Source organism: Oryctolagus cuniculus, chromosome 19 (assembly GCF_964237555.1).
Source record: "Oryctolagus cuniculus chromosome 19, mOryCun1.1, whole genome shotgun sequence".
Classification (NCBI taxonomy): domain Eukaryota; kingdom Metazoa; phylum Chordata; class Mammalia; order Lagomorpha; family Leporidae; genus Oryctolagus; species Oryctolagus cuniculus.
Window position 1 is genome coordinate 33,976,064 of NC_091450.1, and position 21,665 is coordinate 33,997,728.

The 21,665-nt window shown below is 71.2% G+C and overlaps 2 protein-coding genes across 7 annotated transcripts; one reads left to right on the forward strand and one right to left on the reverse strand.

Moving 5' to 3' along the window:
* Positions 1 to 50: 50 nt before the first annotated feature.
* Positions 51 to 16,968, reverse strand: LOC127489709 (mesothelin). 6 transcript variants are annotated; one of them, XM_070064178.1, is made up of 17 exons: positions 9,810 to 10,074; positions 9,474 to 9,567; positions 8,519 to 8,600; positions 8,293 to 8,324; positions 6,883 to 6,929; positions 6,550 to 6,670; positions 6,187 to 6,272; positions 5,080 to 5,209; positions 4,805 to 4,998; positions 4,577 to 4,667; positions 4,440 to 4,509; positions 3,968 to 4,146; positions 3,738 to 3,893; positions 2,433 to 2,703; positions 626 to 720; positions 322 to 508; positions 51 to 236 (listed from the first exon to the last, which is right to left on the reverse strand). In XM_070064178.1, the coding sequence occupies exons 3-17, from the start codon at positions 8,595 to 8,597 to the stop codon at positions 148 to 150; spliced, it is 1,827 nt and encodes a 608-aa protein (XP_069920279.1). In that variant the 5' UTR covers positions 8,598 to 8,600; positions 9,474 to 9,567; positions 9,810 to 10,074; the 3' UTR covers positions 51 to 147. The 6 variants fall into 6 exon arrangements, 4 of the variants coding, with proteins under 4 accessions (XP_069920279.1, XP_069920280.1, XP_069920278.1 ...); XM_070064179.1 differs by lacking the exon at positions 9,474 to 9,567 and having other exon boundaries at positions 9,810 to 10,075; XM_070064177.1 differs by lacking the exons at positions 9,474 to 9,567; positions 9,810 to 10,074 and adding an exon at positions 9,296 to 9,434.
* CIAO3 (cytosolic iron-sulfur assembly component 3) lies at positions 16,635 to 21,630 on the forward strand. Its single transcript, XM_051830892.2, has 11 exons — positions 16,635 to 16,765; positions 16,965 to 17,060; positions 17,330 to 17,473; positions 17,549 to 17,681; positions 18,429 to 18,548; positions 18,753 to 18,871; positions 19,124 to 19,253; positions 19,846 to 19,918; positions 20,079 to 20,216; positions 20,314 to 20,471; positions 20,553 to 21,630. Exons 1-11 carry the CDS (start codon positions 16,700 to 16,702, stop codon positions 20,789 to 20,791), a joined length of 1,416 nt encoding a protein of 471 aa, XP_051686852.2. The 5' UTR covers positions 16,635 to 16,699; the 3' UTR covers positions 20,792 to 21,630.
* Positions 21,631 to 21,665: the final 35 nt, after the last annotated feature.

Sequence of the window (21,665 nt, forward strand, 5' to 3'; positions counted from 1 at the left end):
GGCCACGCGCGCCCCGGTCCTGCGTGTCACCGGACGCCGGGAGCTGCCAGTGCGGGGTCGTGCCTGACTTTATTTAGCTCCAGTCCCGCGGGCTCGGGCAGGGACGGTGGGCGTGCACGGGGGGGGGGGGGCAGCTGGACAGTGGCCTCAGCGCGGGGTCAGAGCCAGCAGCAGAGCCAGCATGGTGGCCAGCAGGCATCCGGGTCCGAGGCGTGCAGGAGCCCTCGCGTGGGCCTCTGCGAAGAGAGCAGGGCGGCTCAGCCCGCCGCCCCCCAGCCCTGCCACCCCCGCCCCGCAGCCCCCGCCGCCCCGCCCGCCCACCTTCGAAGCTGAGGTCCAGGACCAGGTAGCCGTCGGGGACGCCGCCCAGCAGCCCCAGCTGCAGCGTGTCCAGCTCGGCCTGCGGCTGCCGGAACACCCAGTCCCGCACCGGGCTATCCTCCTCCGCGCCCTTCAGGTCCACCACGTGTGCGCCCAGAAGGCCTCGCACCTCGGCCACAGTCAGCGGCTGCAGGGCCCAGGCAGCCGTCAGCCCCCGCAGTCCCCGCCCACCTCCCGCCCCCCGCCCCGCCCCCATACCGCCACGACCTCCGCCCCCATACCGCCACGACCTCCGCCCCCATACCGCCACGACCTCCGCCCGCAGCCGCCGGAAGGCAGCCACGTCCAGGCTCACGTTCTCCCGACTGAGCGCCCGCAGGTCGTCCGTGGAGGCCCCGCCTGGCGGGAGAGGCGCCTCACAGCACACGCCCCCCGGCGCACAGGGACCCCTCCCCGGGAACGCCCACCGTGGCGCAGGGACACCTCCCCGGGAACGCCCCCCGGGGGCCCAGGGACCCCTCCCTGGGAACGCCCACCGGGGCACAAGGACCCCTCCCCGGGAACGCCCGCCGGGGGCACAGGGACCCCTCCCCGGGAACGCCCACCGTGGCGCAGGGACACCTTCCCGGGAACGCCCCCGGGGGGCACAGGGACCCCTCCCCGGGAACGCCCCCCGGGGGCCCAGGGACCCCTCCCTGGGAACGCCCACCGGGGCACAAGGACCCCTCCCCGGGAACGCCCGCCGGGGGCACAGGGACCCCTCCCCGGGAACGCCCGCCGGGAGCACAGGGACCCCTCCCCGGGAACGCCCACCGTGGCGCAGGGACACCTCCCCGGGAACGCCCACCGGGGCACAGGGACCCCTCCCCGGGAACGCCCCCCGGGGGCACAGGGACCCCTCCCCGGGAACGCCCGCCGGGAGCACAGGGACCCCTCCCCGGGAACGCCCGCCGGGGCACAGGGACCCCTCCCCGGGAACGGCCCCCGGGGGCCCAGGGACCCCTCCCCAGGAACGCCCACCGTGGCGCAGGGACACCTCCCCGGGAACGCCCGCCGGGGGCACAGGGACCCCTCCCCGGGAACGCCCACCAGGGGGGTACAGGGACCCCTCCCCGGGAACGCCCCCCGGGAGCACAGGGACCCCTCCCCGGGAACGCCCACCGGGGCACAAGGACCCCTCCCCGGGAACGCCCGCCGGGGGCACAGGGACCCCTCCCCGGGAACGCCCACCGTGGCGCAGGGACACCTCCCCGGGAACGCCCCCGGGGGGCACAGGGACCCCTCCCCGGGAACGCCCGCCGGGGGCACAGGGACCCCTCCCCGGGAACGCCCCCCGGGGGCACAGGGACCCCTCCCCGGGAACGCCCGCCGGGAGCACAGGGACCCCTCCCCGGGAACGCCCACCGTGGCGCAGGGACACCTCCCCGGGAACGCCCACTGGGGCACAGGGACCCCTCCCCGGGAACGCCCCCCGGGGGCACAGGGACCCCTCCCCGGGAACGCCCGCCGGGAGCACAGGGACCCCTCCCCGGGAACGCCCGCCGGGGGCCCAGGGACCCCTCCCCGGGAACGGCCCCCGGGGGCCCAGGGACCCCTCCCCAGGAACGCCCACCGTGGCGCAGGGACACCTCCCCGGGAACGCCCGCCGGGGGCACAGGGACCCCTCCCCGGGAACGCCCACCAGGGGGGTACAGGGACCCCTCCCCGGGAACGCCCACCGGGGGGGCACAGGGACCCCTCCCCGGGAACGCCCACCAGGGGGGCACAGGGACCCCTCCCCGGGAACGCCCACCGGGGGGGCACAGGGACCCCTCCCCGGGAACGCCCACCGGGAGCACAGGGACCCCTCCCCGGGAACGCCCACCGGGGCACAGGGACCCCTCCCCGGGAACGCCCACCGGGAGCACAGGGACCCCTCCCCGGGAACGCCCACCGGGGCACAGGGACCCCTCCCCGGGAACGCCCCCCAGGGGGCACAGGGACCCCTCCCCGGGAACGCCCGCCGGGGGCACAGGGACCCCTCCCCGGGAACGCCCGCCGGGGGCACAGGGACCCCTCCCCGGGAACGCCCGCTGGCCCGCCTGGCCGCGGGGAGGCCGGCTGGGGCTCACCCAGGAAGAGCAGGATCTTGGCGGAGTGCTCGGGCCCGCTCACGTTCCGGAACGCCGAGAGGGCCTTGGGGTACAGGACGCCCAGCTGCCCTGGGCCACAGGCGTCCAGGTCCCGGGGCCCCACGGCCCACAGGACGCCGGGCTGCACCTGCTGCAGCTGCTCGGGGCTGAGCGCACACAGGTAGGTGGGGCGGAAGCCGGCCAGGGCGTCCAGCAGCTCCCTGTCCACGTGGTTCCTCCCCAGCAGGTAGCGGGAAACCAGGGTGGCCACCTGCGGGGGCGGGGCTGAGCTGAGGGAGACCCCCTGCAGGGGGCGGGGCTGAGCTGAGGGAGACCCCCTGCAGGGGGCAGGGGCTGGGCTGAGGGAGACCCCCTGCAGGGGGCGGGGCTGAGCTGAGGGAGACCCCCTGCAGGGGGCAGGGGCTGGGCTGAGGGAGACCCCCTGCAGGGGGCGGGGGCTGAGCTGAGGGAGACCCCCTGCAGGGGGCGGGGCTGAGCTGAGGGAGACCCCCTGCAGGGGGCAGGGGCTGGGCTGAGGGAGACCCCCTGCAGGGGGCGGGGCTGAGCTGAGGGAGACCCCCTGCAGGGGGCGGGGGCTGAGCTGAGGGAGACCCCCTGCAGGGGGCGGGGCTGAGCTGAGGGAGACCCCCCTGCAGGGGCGGGGGCTGGGCTGAGGGAGAGACTCCCTGCAGGGGGCGGGGCTGAGCTGAGGGAGACCCCCTGCAGGGGGCGGGGCTGAGCTGAGGGAGACCCCCTGCAGGGGCGGGGGCTGGGCTGAGGGAGAGACTCCCTGCAGGGGGCGGGGCTGAGCTGAGGGAGAGACTCCCTGCAGGGGGCGGGGCTGAGCTGAGGGAGACCCCCTGCAGGGGGCAGGGGCTGGGCTGAGGGAGAGACTCCCTGCAGGGGGCGGGGGCTGAGCTGAGGGAGACCCCCCTGCAGGGGGCGGGGGCTGAGCTGAGGGAGACCCCCTGCAGGGGGCGGGGCGGAGCTGAGGGAGACCCCCTGCAGGGGGTGGGGCTGAGCTGAGGGAGACCCTCCTGCAGGGGGCAGGGGCTGAGCTGAGGGAGACCCCCTGCAGGGGGCGGGGGCTGAGCTGAGGGAGAGACTCCCTGCAGGGGGCGGGGCGGAGCTGAGGGAGACCCCCCCTGCAGGGGGCGGGGGCTGAGCTGAGGGAGAGACTCCCTGCAGGGGCAGGGGCTGAGCTGAGGGAGACCCCCCTGCAGGGGCAGGGCTGAGCTGAGGGAGACCCCCTGCAGGGGGCGGGGCTGAGCTGAGGGAGACCCCCAGGCCCGCCCCCGCAGTCACCTGGGCGTCCATGTGCTGGCCTCTGCAGACGGGCAGCAGGGCCAGCACCGTGTCCAGGGAGGTGACGTTCCACTTGAGGATGTCCGCAGGCTTCATGGACAGGAAGAAGTAGCCCAGGCGCCGGGCCAGGGCCTCGGGGTAGCCTCGGGGGTAGAACTGGGGGGAGAGCGTGTGAGGGCGGCGCCCGGCCCCGCTCCGCCCTGCCTGGCCCCCCACCGCGACCCGGCCACCTCGTCCAGTATGCTCTTCAGAATGGCCAGCTGCTCGTAGGTGAAGGGGACCGAGTTCACGTGGTCCATCTGGGCGTCCAGCAGGGCCCCGTCCACGCAGGCCCGCAGCTCCCAGTCCGTGTAGAAGAACAGGCGCTCGTCCACCATGGCGGGCTTCCGTCCCGGGGGGCAGGCGGCCTCTGCAGGGGCCGGGGCAGGGCCGGCTCTCGGCGTCCACCCTCTGCCTCCTCCCACGCCCGCCCGAGACCTCGGGCGCCCCAACCAAGGGCGGGCCTCGGTCATCCATCAGGAAGAGGGGTGACTGTCCACCCCACTGAGGGCGGGGCTGCTGGGGGGGTCTCCCTCAGCCCAGCCCCGCCCCCTGCAGGGGGTCTCCCTCAGCCCAGCCCCGCCCCCTGCAGGGGGGGTCTCTCCCTCAGCTCGGCCTCCTGCCCCCCCGCTGCCCCGCCCACCCAGGGGACAGGGGCCTCACTCTTTGTGTCCCGCCGGAGCCTCCGGGGTGGGTCGGGGCCGGTGTGACGCAGCCACGTGCTGATGACGCCCTGTGGGGAGAGAGGCCCTGCTGAGCTCGGGGACCAGCCTGGGGGCAGGGCGGGGGCGAGGCCTCACCTGGGGGATGCTGTGGCTGATGGGCGGGTCCAGCACGGCCAGCAGGCCCCGCAGAGCGCCCAGGGTAGAGACTGACCACGTCGATGGGGGGCTGTCCAGAGACGGGGGTCCAGTTCAGGGACCCCGACTGCAACCCCAGATATGGGGCAGGGCAGGGGACCGGGCAGGAGCTGTCCCCGCCGGGGAGGGGGCCTGGGGGACAGTGGACGGCCAACCCCACACGCTCACCCGTAGGGGGGTCCTCCACCCTGCAGAGCCGCCCTGGCTGCCTCCCGCTGGTCCTGGTCCAGGGGTCCCGGGCAGCCTGCCAGCCTGGGGAGCAGCACTTCCGCCGAGCTGGCCACAAAGCGGCCAGGGAGATCACAGGCCAGGCCGCCCAGAGCCCGCACGTCGGCCGCGGTCACCCGAGAGCCCCACACACCCTGCAACACGCAGGCCTCAGTGTCTCCGGGGACCGCCGGCCCCTCCCCGCCCCGCGCCATGCCCGCCCGGCCCAGCCGCACCCTGCAGGCCAGCGCGTAAGACAGCAGCCGCCGCCGCTCGGGGGCCGTCCTGGGAAGCTTGTCCAGGTGGGCCTCGGCGATGTGGGAGAAGAAGCCGGCGCAGGCCCCGGGCCAGGGGAGCGTGGCGGGGCTGTGGACAGGGGCTGCTGCAGGCGGCCGCCCCAGCCCACCCCGCCCAGGCCAGGGGAGCGTGGGGGGCTGTGGACAGGGGCAGCCCAGGCCCGCGGGGCAGGGAGAGTGGGGGGCTGTGGACAGGGGCAGCCCCAGGCCCGCGGGGCAGGGAGAGTGGGGGGCTGTGGACGGGGGCAGCCCCAGGCCCGCGGGGTGGGGGAGCGTGGCGGGGCTGTGGACAGGGGCTGCTGCAGGCGGCCGCCCCAGCCCACCCCGCCCAGGCCAGGGGAGCGTGGGGGGCTGTGGACAGGGGCAGCCCAGGCCCGCGGGGTGGGGGGCTGTGGACAGGGGCAGCCCAGGCCCGCGGGGCAGGGGAGCATGGGGGGCTGTGGACAGGCAGCCCAGGCCCACGGGGCGGGGATCGTGACAGGCTGTGGATGGGGGTGGGGCAGCCCAGGCCCGCGGGGTGGGGGGCTGTGGACGGGGGGTAGCCCAGGCCCACGGGGCGGGGGATCGTGGGGGGCTGTGGACAGGGGCAGCCCAGGCCCGCGGGGTGGGGGGCTGTGGACAGGGGCAGCCCAGGCCCGCGGGGTGGGGGGCTGTGGATGGGGGCAGCCCAGGTCCACGGGGCAGGGAGAGTGGGGGGCTGTGGGGGGGGCAGCCCAGGCCCGCGGGGCAGGGAGAGTGGGGGGCTGTGGACAGGGGCAGCCCAGGCCCACGGGGTGGGGGGCTGTGGACAGGGGCAGCCCAGGCCCGCGGGGTGGGGGGCTGTGGATGGGGGCAGCCCAGGTCCGCGGGGCAGGGGAGAGTGGGGGGCTGTGGGGGGGCAGCCCAGGCCCGCGGGGTGGGGGGCTGTGGGTGGGGGCAGCCCAGGCCCGCGGGGCGGGGATCGTGGCAGGCTGTGGACAGGCAGCCCAGGTCCGCGGGGCAGGGAACGTGGGGGGCTGTGGACGCGGGGGGGCAGCCCAGGCCCGCGGGGCGGGGAGCGGGGCCTACTTGAGGAAGGGGAGCAGCTCGGGCAGGAAGGCGTCCAGGTCCTTGGGGACACCCAGCTCCGTGAGGCGACGCGCCAGACAGCGCAGCTGCGGGCGTCCAGGGGCAGGCCCTCTGAGCTGTCGCCCCCAGGGGGCGGCCCAGGGCTGAGTGCTCCCCCACCCCTCACCTGCCCATGGCCATGGGTGTCCACACCGGGACGTGGCCCCCCGATCTTGTGCCCTTGGGACGGAGCCTGGCAGCTGGCCCTGAGGCTCCCTAGGGCCCAGAGCCCAGGTGCCCCGGGTGGCCCAGCCTGCTCCGAAAGCTGGAGCCAGTGTGGTGTGGCCGGGGGTGGGCACAGTTCCTCGGGGCCCCGGGGCTGACCTGGTCCAGCTGGAGCATGGCGTTCTCCCGCCTCAGGGCCGTGGCCAGCTCCCGGACACGCTCCATGCTCAGGCCCGACAGGGCGGTGCACGTGAGGCCCAGAGGGCGGCCTGGGGCACGGCTGGGGGGCCAGGTCTGTGCACTCAGGTCACCCCCACAGGGCCCTCAGTCCCCCGGTGCTCCCTGGGGCCCTCCCCGCAGCCCGGCCACACGGCGGAGGTGGGGAAGTCCCCAGGGCAGGTCTGGGGGCATTCAGGGGCAGAGGCTGGGACTGCCCCCACGGGTCAGGAGCCCTGGAGTCCCATCCCCGAGGGCGTGGGGCCCAGGACCCACCTGGCGGCGTCAGGTGCGGCCAGGACTTGGCTGAGGAGCGTGGTGTCCTGTGGGACAGGCCTGGCTGCACCCTGGGCCCAGCTGCTCCAGGGCCCAGCTACTCTGTGGGCCCAGCTGCTCCAGGGCCCAGCTACTCTGCGGGCCCAGCTGCTCCAGGGCCCAGCCAGTCTGGGCTCTGCTACACCTGGGCCTGCAACTGCCAGGCCAGTCCTCTCAGCCCAGCTGTGTCCTTACAAGTGGACACACTAGGTGGAAGCCAGGAATTAGGCTGTGTGTGTGTGAGACCGGCCTGAAGACCAGCACCCACTGCGGAAGCCCACGCCCAGCGTCTGGCACTCCAAAGTCCTGCCCAGACCCTGGGAACCTCCCAGGGGGTCCCAGCACCACCCCCCCCCCGGGAAAGCTCCCAGAATTCTCTGTCCTCAGGGCCACAGGGGCTACCTGACCTGACAACAAGGGGCAATGAACCTTCCCAGACGCCCTAGGGAAGCCCCTGCTCTCCCAGGCCAGCAAATCTGGGGAGAGGGTTGCTAATTTCCCCCCAACAAACCCTTCCTCCAGGACCCCCCATCCTCTGTCCTGGAGGAGGGGGGGTAAACAGGCTCCCTTAAAGACCCAGGGAGTCCACGCGGACTGCGCGCTCAGCCCTCTGCCCTGCTGAGCCCCCGCCTGGCCTGCCCAGGTCTGTTCTCTCCATCAAGCGCGTGGCCTCCTCTCCCCAGTCCCCGCCACTGGGCGCTCTCTCCGTGCCCTCTCTCTGTCCTCCCTCTCTCTCTGTCCTCCCTCTCTCTCTCTGTCCTCTCTCTGTCCTCTCTCTCTGTCCTCTCTCTCTGTCCTCTCTCTCTGTCCTCCCTCTCTCTCTCTGTCCTCCCTCTCTCTGTCCTCTCTCTGCCCTCTCTCTCTCTCTCTGCCCTCTCTCTCTCTGCCCTCTCTCTCTCTCTCTGCCCTCCCTCTCTGTCCTCTCTCTCTGTCCTCTCTCTCTCTGTCCTCTCTCTCTCTCTTTCTGTCCTCTCTCTCTCTCTGTCCTCTCTCTCTCTCTCTGTCCTCTCTCTCTCTCTCTCTCTGTCCCCTCTCTCTGTCCTCTCTCTCTCTGTCCTCTCTCTGTGTCCCCTCTCTCTGTCCTTCTGTTCTGATGGACGCCCCTGTCCCCTGGAAAGCCTCCTCACTCCGCTGCAGGCCTGAGCTCGTTCCTGTCCTCATGCACAGCCTCCATGGCCCCCTCCCCAGCGACAGACACCGCTGACCACGGCCCCTCATGGCTGAACTCCGTTTATGTGGCGCAGGCGTGTGCGTGCGTGTGCACACACGTGTACGGGTTGGAGAACACAGCCCAGCAGTCCCAGGTCCCCGTAGAGCCCAGACCTCCACCCAGGGCCAGGAAGCCCCCCATTTCCCTGCAGGGCGCCTTACCTGCTGCGTCTGCACAGCCTGGGGCATCCACGCTGCGGGGGGAGGGCCGGGGGCTTCCCGTGAGGCCCCGCATTCCCTGCCGGACAGCAGCCACCCCCCCGGCCCCCACCCCAGCTCAGCCTCAACCCCGCCTGGGGCTCAGGGAGAGCTGGGCGAAGGCTCCGCTGGGCAGGGCCCGGCAAGGTCTCCCGGGCCTCTCTCATGGCTCGGTAACCCCCCCACTCACCAAGGCCGAGGAGGAGGAGCAGAAGCCGGTGGTGAGGAGGGGGCCTGCGGGGCCCCAGGGGATCCGTCAGCCGGGCCATGGTCTGTGGGACAGCAGCTCTGACTCTCCCAGCCCCGGCACAGCCTGCGCCACCCGCCCCTCCGGCTGGGGGAGGGGCTGCTGGCACTCAGCCTTCCCCCTGGGCAGGGCCTCAGGCTCCCCTTTCACAGCAGGGGACAGGGCAGCTGGGGGGTCCCCACCACACCCCTGCCATGCCGCCCCCACCCGCAGGGGTGCCACCCAGGGGTGGTGCTCAGGAGCCCCCCCAGCTGGGCTCCGGGGGCGGAGCTGCAGGACACCAAATGCCCCTCTGCACCCCCCCGGGGGGGCAGCCACCTGGGCGCCTGCTGCTCAGCCAGCACTGCCCCGTGCTGAGCGCCTACTGCATACCGAGCCCTGCGTCTCCCCGGGAAGCCCACGGCCCCTCAGAGCGTGGGGCACAGGAGCCACCCGGCCCAGCCCAGTCCCCAGGCCTCTCGGGGGAGGGTGGCGGGAAGGGGCTCCAGGCTCACTGGTGTGCCTTGAGCACAGAGGCCAAGCTGGCCCCGGTCACGCTGGGCACTGCGGGGAGAGAGAGAGGCCTCCAGGAGGCAGCAGGGCCACAGGGCAGGGCTCGCCAGGGTCGCTGCCCGGCAAGTCCCAGGAGCAGCCCTGGCCTGACCTTGTCCCCCCAGGCCAAGCCTGGCTGGCTGCACCCCTCATCACCCATCACCCACAGACACCTGCGCCCTGACCCACCCCACGTGGCCCAGGCCGGGCTGAGTCCCTCATGGGCCTGGACACTGAGTGGGTCCCAGGTGGGATTCTGGGGAAGCCCCCAGCTCAACCAGGGCTGCAGGGCCAGCGCGGGTGGAGGGGAGCCAGTGCCCGGCCCCTGGACGCGAGACCAGCAGGCGTCCCACAGCTCCCGCCTCACCCTGGGTCAGATGCAAGGTGCACGCCCGCCCAGAGCCCACACGACAGGAATCGAGTTTCAGGCTGCGGCCACTCCTCTGTCCAGAGCCCCGAGGCTGGAGGGAGAAGCCAGGTGCGGGGGCACAGTGCCGGTGGGCGCGGGCAGTCACTTCCAGCTCCGAGCCCAGGCCTCCAGGCTCCCTCTGCCCCCTGGCTGGAGCTGACCCCGTGCTGCCCACTGGGACTCCCAGTCCCGAGGTTCCCAGGGCCCCTCCCAGGGTCCAGGCAGGCCCTGCCGACAGTGCCTGTGGCACGCCCAGGTCGCCGACCAGACCCAAGCCTGCGTGTGTCTCCTCACCTGGGCCGCGGGAGGCTGGGCAGGTTCCGGGAGCCGTCCAGGGGAACCAGCGAAGCTCGGCTGAGCACAGGGGTGGCTCACGCTACAGGAATGCGAGGGTGGAGACCCTGGGGAGGCGGCACCGGCACCGCCGGACACCGGCCTGGGCCCCTGGGGGAGGGGTGGGCCTGGGAGGCAGCTTCCTCAGAGGTGGCAAAACCCAGGACACATGGGGGCCCAGGGCACAGCGATGGTCGGGGTCCACAGGGGCCAGCAGCAATGGTCGGGGTCCACGGGGGCCGGCAGCGATGGTCGGGGCCCACGGGGGCCGGCGCCGGGTCCCAGGGCACAGCGATGGCCGGGGTCCACGGGGGCCGGCGCCGGGTCCCAGGGCACAGCGATGGTCAGGGTCCACGGGGGCCGGCGCCGGGTCCCAGGGCACAGCGATGGTCAGGGTCCACGGGGGCCAGCAGCGATGGTCGGGGTCCACGGGGGCCAGCGCCGGGTCCCAGGGCACAGCGATGGCCGGGGTCCACGGGGGCCAGCGCCGGGTCCCAGGGCACAGCGATGGTCGGGGTCCACGGGGGCCGGCAGCGATGGTCGGGGCCCACGGGGGCCGGCGCCGGGTCCCAGGGCACAGCGATGGCCGGGGTCCACGGGGGCCGGCGCCGGGTCCCAGGGCACAGCGATGGTCGGGGTCCACGCCGCCAGCCCGCGGTGCTCCTCACTCAGCAGGGCTGTGGGTGCGCGGGGCGGGGGCGGCTCCAGCAGGCCCTGCAGGTGCACTGGCTCCGCGCCCTGGGGGGCTGGGCCAGCCCTCCCTCAAGCCCCCAGTGCCCATCCCCATGCAGCTGCCCCTCCCCCGGCCTCTGACCTAAGGCTAGGGTCTCTGTTTCTTCCGATGCTGCCTGACCCTGCCTAACACGGAATTCGGCAATGCCGACAGGCAGACAATTCTGGGCAAAACATGCATCAAGAACGGGGCCGAGCACAGGTGACGCCATGACCTGCGGTGCCGGCTCCATGTAAGCGCTGGCCCGGCTCCCCGCTAAGGCCCGGGAGGGCAGTGGAGGATGGTCCAAGTGCTTGGGCCCCTGCACCCGCGTGGGGGACCCGGGAGAAGCTCCCGGCTCCTGGCTTCGGCCTGGCCCAGCCGTGGCCATCCTGGTCATTGTTGTTAAGGTTCACGTACGCATTTGAAAGGCGGCGTCACACACAGAGCCCTCCATGTGCTGGGTCACTCCTCAAACAGCCCGGACAGCTGGGACGGACAAGGGGGCCTGCCGACCCTGGCCCCGCCGCCGGCCCGCCCCGCCCGGCCTCCGCCAGCTGCCCTCAGGGCGACGTCGCGGGAGCGCATGGCTGGACCCGCCTCGGGGCACGCGAGCTTCCGTTTCTGGTGTCCCGGGTTCGGGCTGCGCTCCCGCACCCCTGGGCGCCTCACCCCGTGACCCGTTCTCGGGTCGGGCGGGGACACCCGTGCAGTCGTCGTGTTGCAGCCACGGAGACTCGCGACGCAGGGGCTGCGGGACCGATGCTGCACGCCCACCACCCGCCCGCCCGCTCTGCACGCGGCCCTGGCGCGACGGCGCTGTCCTCATTCTAGGTTTCTCAGGAACTCAGCAAGTTTACTAAAAAGTCAAAAACAGTAATCATCTGTGACGTAAGAATGAGGAAGGCCCCGCAGGCAGAGCGGCCCGATGGGGCAGGCGAGGGCTGCAGAACACACGTGCCCCAGCCACGGGGTCCCCAGGACATGCATGTCTAGGTCACAGGAACCCCGGGACACGCCCGTCCCAGCCACGGGAACCCTGGGACACGCCCGTCCCAGCCACAGGGTCCCCAGGACACGCCCGTCCCAGCCACGGGGTCTCTGGCACACGCCTGTCCCAGCCATGGGGTCCCCGGGACGTGCACGTCCCAGCCACGGGGTCTCCAGAGCACGTGTGTGGAAAGCATCGGGGTTCTAGAACACCGTGTCCGAGCACCGGAGAAAGACCTGGGGCTGACGGTGGGGGACACCAGCTGGACGTGGCCTGCGTTCCAGGCCCCACGTGCGCCCAGAGGAGCCATGGGAAGGGCGACACCCAGGCCCCTCGGCCCAGCTGCGCTGCAGGAGCCGCCGCGCCCTGCGGGTCCTCATTAGCGGCTAATGGCCGCCTGCCCGCACCTCCACCTGTTGACAAGCTGTGGGGGCCCCACAGGGACGCCCCGCGTGTGCCCTGCGCCGCTAATGACGCGCTCATCACCCTCCGACAGATAAAACGCTCCGCTCGGCCCTCGGGGACGGCGCCCGCCTCTCGGAGGGCGGAGGGGCCGGGTGGGCTCCGGGGGCGCCCGTCGGGCCGACACAGGCCCCCGCACAGGTGGCCGCACGGCGGGGACAGGAGGCGGCCAGTATCCACTCTGCTGGCCTGGGCGGCCCACAAGCCCAACACGGGGGCCATGAGGGTCAGGCGCGCAGGTGACCCCGGGGCACGGGGACAGGGAGGCCCCGGGGTGCTGGGCGCAGGTGGTCCCCTGCGGGTGACAGCGTCGGCACCGCCGTGGGGGCCTGGAAGCACACTGTGCCCGCGGCTGGAAATGTCGGGGGTCGGAGGCCCGCGCGGGCTCCCAGCCGGCCAGCCCCCCAGTCCCGGCCCGTGGGCAGGCCCTCCTGTGGGCTCCAGGCTGAGCCGCCTCGGGGCCCCTCGCGGGGGCGGCGCCGGGCAGGGGTGCCTCCCTGCGTGCCCCCCCCCACGTTCGCGGTTCACTCGGGCGCGCGCACGGGAAATACCTGCTAATGATGATGATGAAACAGCTTGTAAAACGGAGCGCGGGGTCGCCTGAGGCTGCGCCTGCCGGCCGGGGGCTCCCTGGAATGAATAATGAGGACCTCCAGGGGCTGCCACGTGAGTGTGTGTGTGTGTGACTGTGTGTGACTGTGTGTGTGACTGTGTGTGACTGTGTGTGTGTGTGTGAGGGGCTCCCGGGAATGAGTAATGAGGACCTCCAGGGGCCGCCACGTGAGTGTGTGACTGTGTGTGTGACTGTGTGAGTGTGAGTGTGTGTGTGACTGTGTGAGTATGTGTGAGTGTGTGTGTGAGTATGTGTGAGGGGCTCCCGGGAATGAGTAATGAGGACCTCCAGGGGCCGCCACGTGAGTGTGTGAGTGTGTGACTGTGTGTGTGTGTGTGTGTGAGTGTGTGTGTGACTGTGAGTGTGTGTGTGACTGTGTGTGTGTGTGTGAGGGGCTCCCGGGAATGAGTAATGAGGACCTCCAGGGGCCGCCACGTGAGTGTGTGTGTGTGTGTGTGACTGTGTGTGAGTGTGTGTGTGATTGTGTGTGAGTGTGTGAGTGTGTGTGAGGGGCTCCCGGGAATGAGTAATGAGGACCTCCAGGGGCCGCCACGTGAGTGTGTGTGTGATTGTGTGTGACTGTGTGTGTGTGTGTGAGGGGCTCCCGGGAATGAGTAATGAGGACCTCCAGGGGCCGCCACGTGAGTGTGTGAGTGTGTGACTGTGTGTGTGTGTGTGTGAGTGTGTGTGACTGTGTGAGTGTGTGTGTGAGGGGCTCCCGGGAATGAGTAATGAGGACCTCCAGGGGCTGCCACGTGAGTGTGTGTGTGAGTGTGAGTGTGTGTGACTGTGTGTGTGTGTGTGAGTGTGTGTGAGGGGCTCCCGGGAATGAGTAATGAGGACCTCCAGGGGCCGCCCGCTGGTGTGCGCGTGGGTGGAGAGCAGGGAGCATGTGACTGTGTGAGTGTGTGTGAGTGTGTGACTGTGTGTGTGTGTCACTGTGTGAGTGTGTGAGTGTAAGTGTGAGTGTGTGACTGTGTGTGTGTGACTGTGTGTGAGTGTGTGACTGTGTGAGTCTGTGTGACTGTGTGAGTGTGTGTGAGGGGCTCCCGGGAATGAGTAATGAGGACCTCCAGGGGCCACCACGTGAGTGTGTGACTGTGTGTGTGTGTGACTGTGTGTGTGTGACTGTGTGAGTGTGTGTGAGGGGCTTCCGGGAATGAGTAATGAGGACCTCCAGGGGCCACCACGTGAGTGTGTGACTGTGTGACTGTGTGTGTGATTGTGTGTGTGACTATGTGAGTGTGTGTGTGTGTGTGACTGTGTGTGTGACTGTGTGAGTGTGTGTGTGTGTGACTGTGTGTGTGTGAGGGGCTCCCGGGAATGAGTAATGAGGACCTCCAGGGGCCGCCACGTGAGTGTGTGACTGTGTGAGTGAGTGTGTGACTGTGTGTGTGACTGTGAGTGTGTGTGTGACTGTGTGAGTGTGTGTGTGAGGGGCTCCCGGGAATGAGTAATGAGGACCTCCAGGGGCCGCCACGTGAGTGTGTGTGTGTGTGACTGTGTGTGAGTGTGTGTGTGATTGTGTGTGAGTGTGTGTGTGTGTGTGAGGGGCTCCCGGGAATGAGTAATGAGGACCTCCAGGGGCCGCCACGTGAGTGTGTGTGTGTGTGACTGTGTGTGAGTGTGTGTGTGAGTGTGTGTGTGTGTGTGTGTGAGGGGCTCCCGGGAATGAGTAATGAGGACCTCCAGGGGCTGCCACGTGAGTGTGTGTGTGAGTGTGAGTGTGTGTGACTGTGTGTGTGTGTGTGAGTGTGTGTGAGGGGCTCCCGGGAATGAGTAATGAGGACCTCCAGGGGCTGCCACGTGAGTGTGTGTGTGAGTGTGAGTGTGTGTGACTGTGTGTGTGTGTGAGGGGCTCCCGGGAATGAGTAATGAGGACCTCCAGGGGCCGCCACGTGAGTGTGTGAGTGTGTGTGAGTGTGTGTGTGTGTGTGTGTGAGGGGCTCCTGGGAATGAGTAATGAAGACCTCCAGGGGCCGCCCGCTGGTGTGCGCGTGGGTGGAGAGCAGGGAGCATGTGACTGTGTGAGTGTGTGTGAGTGACTGTGTGTGTGTGTGTGACTGTGTGAGTGTGTGTGAATGTGTATGTGACTGTGTGAGTGTGTGTGTCACTGTGTGAGTGTGTGAGTGTAAGTGTGTGTGTGTGGCTGTGTGAGTGTATGTGACTGTGTGTGTGTGAGTGTGTGGCCGCAGGTGTGAGAGCCAGGGAGCATGTGACTGTGTGAGTGTGTGTGTGGCTCAGTCAGTGTCTGTGTACTGGAGCCTGAGGGAGGGGACAGAGGAAGCCCCGCCCTCCTTCGGCCCCTGCAGCAGCGGCCTTGGCCCCGCCCTGACTTAGGCACACAAATTGGCTGGCGGAGGTGGGCTCCGGCCTCGCCCTTCAGGACCCAGGCCCCGTATCCGAGTCCCCGGGTTCGAATCCCAGTTCCAGCTGCTGCACCCACATGGGAGACTGGGGTGGAGCTGGGGCTCCTGGCGTGGGCCTGGCCCCATCCGGCCACCGTAAGGGTCTGGGGTGGACCAGCGATGGGACTTCTCCCTCCCTCTCTTAAATAAATAAATATTGAAGGCCGGCACCGCGGCTCACTAGGCTAATCCTCCGCCTTGCGGCGCCGGCACACCAGGTTCTAGTCCCGGTCGGGGCGCCGGATTCTGTCCCGGTTGCCCCTCTTCCAGGCCAGCTCTCTGCTGTGGCCAGGGAGTGCAGTGGAGGATGGCCCAAGTGCTTGGGCCCTGCACCCCATGGGAGACCAGGAGAAGCACCTGGCTCCTGCCATCGGATCAGCGCGGTGCGCCGGCAGCAGCGCGCCGGCCGCGGCGGCCATTGGAGGGTGAACCAACGGCAAAGGAAGACCTTTCTCTCTGTCTCTCTCTCTGTCCACTCTGCCTGTCAAAAAATAAAAAAATAAATAAATTAATTAATTAAAAATAAATATTGAAAATAAATTTGCATATCAGAACTGTGAAATGGTGGTGAGGGACCTGTAACACCTGTGCCGTGCGGCCCCCAGCCCCTTCCTGTCCCCCACGGACGGGCGTGGCCCCTGGCGTGGCACGGGGCGTCCAGGCTCCCCGTGCCCTCTCCTGGCCTCTGCGGCCTGTGACCCACTTGCATTTGGGGAAGAACGAGGAAAACCACTGGGTATCAGCCCTGGGGTAACGCTGCCCCCCCACAGCCAGAGGACTGCACGGCCCAGTGGTCAGCCCGACAGAACCAGGGCCTGGAGCCGCAGGACAAGAGGGGCAAGGGGTGTGCCCTCCACCCTGGACGTTTCTGGAATGTCCAGTGAAGCCACGGGGGACACCTGCACCCCGGGAGTGACAGACGGACAGAGGGCTTCCATTCCCGGGCTCACTCCCCAGATGGCCGCAGCGGTGGGGGCCGGGCCAGTGCGAAGCCAGGAGCCCGAGCTCCGCCGGGGCTCCCGCCAGGGGCCAGGGTGCTGGGGCCCAGGCGCTTGCCTGGCGCTGCTTCGGCAGGTGCCTGAGCCGGGAGCCGCTGGGACTCAGCCCACGCGCGTCCGGGAGCCCGGGCCCAGCACAGCGCCGGCTCCCATAGCTCAGCAAAACGAAACGCAGACCCCGCACAGTGTGCATTTGGACAGGGCAGGATCCGCAAAGGCCTAAGTGGAGTCTGACCAGGCCAGCACTCCCCGCAGCTTATAAAATTCCAGGGAGCGGAGCGGCCCGAGCCCCCAAGGGGTCGCCCCATCCTAATTTCCTCACCGCCTGAATTTATATTTCAGTAGAAACTGAGCGCCCACCGCGGGCCGGCCGCGGGACGCTCTCGGGTGCCCCGGGGAGCTCCGGGCCGGGCAACCCTGGGCCCCACGCCTGGCAGGCAGGCGAGCACCGCACAGGGGGGACCACCCAAGCGGCGCGCGGACCCCAGCACCTGCACCGCCCCCTCCGCCGCCCGGCGCAGGCGCGGGAGGTGTGCTGTGCTCAGCTCGCCGGCAGAGGGCGCGCGTGCGCCGCGGGGCTGCTTTCCGGCAGCGTGGCGGAAACACCCTAGCTGTGCGGCGCCCTTTGACGACCGTTCGCGCGTCGCCTGGCGGCAGTGTGGCTATCATGGCGTCGCCCTTTAGCGGGGTCCTGCAACTCACGGATCTAGATGACTTCATCGGGCCGTCTCAGGTGGGCCCGGCGGGTGGGCGGCTGCGGCGCGGGCGGCGGGCGGCGGGCGGCGGGCGGCGGGCGGCGGGCGGGGCCGGCCCCTGAGAAACGAAGTCCGCGCGCCCCCGCCAGGGCCGGCTCCCTACGCGGTGGCCGAGGGCGGGGGGCCCGGCTTCCCCGCGCGCTCACGGCCGCGGCGTGGGGGCTCCTCCCGCTGCAGGACTGCGTCAAGCCCGTGAAGGTGGACGCGAGGCCGGGGCGCGGCGGGGCCAAGATCCAGGTCGGGGACGACGGCAGCTACTTCCAGGTCCAACAGGTGAGGTGGGCCCGGCGCCGGGGGTGCGCAGGGGGACCCTGGGCGGCGGCCACTCCTGCGCGGAGGCCTCTGCGCCCGCGGTCCCAGCCTGGCTCCCCTGGCCTGGCGCGGGCAGGCGGCGCACGGCGGGAGCTCACAGCGAGGGGAGGTCCCGCTGTCCCGCCCGGCCACTCGCTGCTCCGGAGCCTGGTGGCGGGGGCTGCGGGAGCAGCGCGGGGCCCGGCCGGGCTGGTCCCGGCGGCGTGCGAGCCCGGCGTGCTGCCCCGCAGGGCGGCGGCGCGCGGAGGCTGGAGCGAGCCAGGGTCTCGCTGGACGACTGCCTGGCCTGCAGCGGCTGCGTCACGTCGGCGGAGACCGTGCTCATCGCGCAGCAGAGCCACGAGGAGCTGCGGAAGGTTCTGGACGCCAACCAGGTAGCGGGTCCGGCGGGCGCCTCGGGGGGCCCCGGGCGGCGCGGCCCGGGTGACGCGCGCCCCCCGGCCTTGCAGGCGGCGGCGCCCGCGAGGCGCAGGCTGGTGGTGGTGTCGCTGTCGCCGCAGTCCACAGCGTCGCTGGCCGCCCGGCTCCAGCTGCCCGCCGCCGACACGGCCAAGAGGCTCGCCTCGTTCTTCCGGAGCATAGGTAGGTGGGCGCCGGGGGGGGGGCGTCCACGCGCGGATCCCGAGTGACCGCAGCTCCGAGCGAGCCTGGAGGACGCGCCGTGCCCGGCGTGCTTTCCTGCTTTGTGAGGTTTGTTACTTATTTAAAAGGCGGCGTTCCAGAGAGGGGGACACAGACAGGTCTTCCGCCCGCGGGTTCGCTGAGTTCAACTCGGGGTGGAGGGGCCGGGCGGCCGCCACGGCGGGAGGCCGGGACCCAGGCGCACGGCAGGCGCTGGCGATGCGCCTCGTGGCTGTGGAAGCGGCCCACGGTTCTAGGAGGCGGGTCCCGCCCAGGGGGCGTGGTTGGCCTGGGAGGCGGGGTCCCGCTCTGGGGTCTGGGCCCGTGGCTGGCCCTGGCCCAGGTGCCATGAGCAAGTGCAGCTCGGCTCTGGGAGGCGGGGTCCCGCTCTGGGGGCGTGGCTGGCCCTGGGGGCGGGGGTCCCGCTCTGGGGGCGTGGCCGGCCCTGGGGGCGGGTCCCGCTCTAGGGGCGTGGCTGGCCCTGGGGGCGGGTCCCGCTCTGGGGGCGTGGCTGGCCCTGGGGGCGGGGTCCTTATGGGGGGCATGGCTGGCCCTGTGGCCGGGTCCCGCTCTGGGGGCGTGGTCGCGCTCTGGGGGCGTGGCTGGCCCTGGGGGCGTGGCCGGCCCTGGGGGCGGGTCCCGCTCTGGGGGCGTGGCTGGCCCTGGGGGCGTACCCCCCCAGGTGCAGCTCACGGGGTCGCCCTGCAGGCGTGCACTACGTCTTCGACGCGGCCTTCTCCAGGAGCTTTAGCCTCCTGGAGAGCCAGCGCGAGTTTGTGGAGCGGTTCCGACGCCAGGCGCTGCCCGTGCTCACTTCCGCCTGCCCAGGTGCGTGCGTGGGGGGTCATCTGTGGTCACTTCTGTTGCCCTGAAGTCATCACGTGGATTCCGAGAGCCCCCGGGGGTGAGGGCAGGGCGGGGCTGAGCCCGGGGGTGAGGGCAGGGGGGTGGTCACTGAGCCCCCAGGGGAGAGGCAGGGCGGGCGACCCCCGGCCGCCCCTGGGAGCTGTGGCTGCGTGTCCCGCTGCCCAGGCTGGATCTGCTACGCCGAGAAGACGCACGGCAGCTTCCTGCTCCCCTACATCAGCACCGCCCGCTCGCCGCAGCAGGTCATGGGCTCCCTGGTCAAGGACTTCTTCGCCCAGCAGCAGGTACTGCGTCCACCGGCCCAGGCCGCGCAGGGAGCGGCTCAGGCTCGGTGAGGGGCGGGGGCCTGGCTCTGTGCGGCCGCCGAGGGCCTCTCTCTCGACGTGGCCAGAGGTCCCGCCCGGCTCGGGGAGGCGGTGTGGTCACCTGCCCGCCCCGGCGCCGGCCCCGCTCAGAGAATTCTCGGGGACCCTGCCCTGCGGGAGACACCGCCCACAGCGTGGGGGCGGGTGTGACCGCGTGTCCGCGTCCCACAGCACGTGACCCCCGACAAGATCTACCACGTCGCCGTGATGCCCTGCTACGACAAGAAGCTGGAGGCGTCCAGGCCCGACTTCTTCAACCAGGAGCACCAGACCCGCGAGGTGGACTGCGTGCTCACCACCGGTGCGCGCCCGGCCCCGCCCCTCCCCGGCCCCGCCCACCTGTGCAGCGCGGGTTGGGGGGATGGACTGTGTGCTCGCCACAGGTGCCCGCCCCCACGTCTCCCCGGACTCCGCCCCGCCCCTCCGCCCAGAGGCGCGCGGGTCCTGCCTCTCGGAGACCCCTGTTTGCCTGAAGCAGTCTTATCTCTAAGGTGTGCCGCTCATTTTTATTTATTTGCAAGGCAGAGAGCTCCCATCCCCTGGTCCACTCCCCCAGTGCCACCGCAGCCAGGGCTGGGCCAGGCGGAAGCCGGAGCCCAGGAGCCCAGGAGCCGATGCTGGACTCCCAGGCGGCCCCCAGGGTGTGCATCAGCCGGTGCTGGGGGCAGAGCGCCACTCGCATCCGCACCCTGTGTGGGCGCCGGCCTCCCGAGCAGCACCCTAACCACGGGGCCAAACAGCCGGCCCCGGGTGGAGCAGCCCTCCCTCTCCCACACGCTCATGCGTGTTCCCCAGCCGGACAGGGGCGCGCACAGCCGAGGCCCCTCCCCCTCGCTAGCCGGGTGGCGGCCGGGGCCTGGGACCCCCGGCTCAGGGCGCCGCGTGTGTTGCAGGAGAGGTCTTCAAGCTGCTGGAGGAAGAGGGGGTCTCGCTGTTGGAGCTGGAGCCCACCCCTCTGGACAGCCCGTGAGTCCCGGCGAGGGCGAGGGCTGCGGGGCACCCAGGACCAGCGCTCGGACCTCAGCGCGACGCCCCGTCCCAGACTGCTCCCTGCCCGGCCCGGGGCTTCACAGAGGGGGGCGGGGCTGGACGGCGCCGCGGCCGCACTGACCTGCCCCTCCCCCAGGTCCAGCAGCTGCTCCGCCCAGGAGCCCACCAGCCACCGGGGTGGGGGCTCGGGGGGCTACCTGGAGCACGTGTTCCGGCACGCGGCCCGGGAGCTCTTCGGGATCCAGGACGCTGAGGTCACTTACAGACCCCTGAGGTCAGTGGCTGGGCCTGCCGCCCGCCCTGGGGGCTGAGCTGGGCTCCGGGGAGGGGCCCTCCGGGAGGTCACCGGCCAGCGGCCTGTGCGTCCCCAGGAACAAGGACTTCCAGGAGGTGACCCTGGAGCGGGAGGGCCAGGTGCTGCTGCGCTTCGCCTTGGCCTACGGCTTCCGCAACATCCAGAACGTGGTGCAGAAGCTCAGGCGGGGCCGCTGCCCCTACCACTACGTGGAGGTCATGGCCTGCCCCTCAGGTAGCTCCGCCCCCGGCCGGGCGGGTGGGGCGGGGCGGGGCGAGGCGCCGCCCGCGTGCCGACCCCGCCCCTCTGCCGCAGGCTGCCTGAATGGCGGAGGGCAGCTGCGGGCCCTGGACGGCCCCGGCCGGGAGCTGCTGCAGCAGGTGGAGCGGCGGTACGGCGAGCTCGGGGCGCAGGCGCCCGAGGACGTGCCCGGCGTGCGGCTCCTGTACGCGCAGTGGCTGCAGGGCCAGGGCTCGGAGCGGGCCGGCCGCCTGCTGCACACACAGTACCACGCCGTGGAGAAGGCCGGCTCCGGCCTCAGCATCAGGTGGTAGGAGACGCCCGCCCGCCACCGGGACCTCCAGGCCCGCCCCCAGCGCGAGCCGCGGCGACGGCAGAGGCCCCGGCCTCTGCGGGGGCGTGACAGGCCGAAGGGGAGGCCGGAGCTGGCCCGGACCAGGGCCCACACGCGCCGGGGGTGGGCCTGGGGTGCTGAGGCAGAACCGAGTGGGTTCCCCACCCCCGTTGTGGCGCGTGCAGGGGGCGGTGGCAGTTGGCAGAGGGGAGCTGAGGGCCGCGGGTAACCAAGGGTCCCCTCCCAGACCACGTGCTCCTCACCGCCGGCACAGCCGGAGCCGTACCTGGGCCTTCTAAAGGCCCGTGCAGCCCCCTGGGCCGTCCGGACACCCTGGGCCGGAAGCACCCACTCACCAGCTGGACAGGGCCTCAGAGGAGGGCTCCGAGTCGGCCTGACCATCACGGGAGGGGTCGTGGAAGCTGGTCCCTGAGCTCTGCCTCCCCCACCCCACATGGTGCCCCAGACCTAGCCAGGGCTGGCCTGGCCTGTCTCCCAGGGAGTCAGTGACCGCCCGAGGCTGAGGGGCGCTGGCTGGAAGGCCCCATCGATGCTCCGGCGGGGTGGGCACTGTGGCTTAGCAGGTAAAGCCGCCACCTGAGGTGCTGGCTGGAGACTCTCTGCTGTGGCCTGGGAAGCAGTGGAAGATGGCCCAAGTCCTCGGGTCCCTGTACTGGCATAGGAGACCCCGAGGAGGCTCCTGGCTTCAGATCTGCCGAGCTCCAGCCGTTGCAGCCATCGGGAGTGAACCAGTGGGCGGAGACCTGTTTGTGCCTCTGTAACTGCCTTTCAAATAAATAAACCTCAAAACAAACCAAACCCACTCCGGAGCCGCCTCCCAGGTGCCGGGGCGG

Coding starts and splice junctions, on each gene's coding strand:
- LOC127489709 (XM_070064177.1), bottom strand. CDS start 9,328: ATGAGGGACTCAGCCCGGCCTGGGCCACGTGGG. Junction 3,894..3,967: donor TGAAGAGCATACTGGACGAG/GTGGCCGGGTCG, acceptor CTCTCCCCCCAG/TTCTACCCCCGAGGCTACCC. Junction 2,704..3,737: donor GCCAGCACATGGACGCCCAG/GTGACTGCGGGG, acceptor CCGCCCCCGCAG/GTGGCCACCCTGGTTTCCCG.
- CIAO3 (XM_051830892.2), top strand. CDS start 16,700: ATGGCGTCGCCCTTTAGCGGGGTCCTGCAACTCACGGATCTAGATGAC. Junction 17,474..17,548: donor AGGTTCTGGACGCCAACCAG/GTAGCGGGTCCG, acceptor CCGGCCTTGCAG/GCGGCGGCGCCCGCGAGGCG. Junction 20,217..20,313: donor GTCACTTACAGACCCCTGAG/GTCAGTGGCTGG, acceptor GTGCGTCCCCAG/GAACAAGGACTTCCAGGAGG.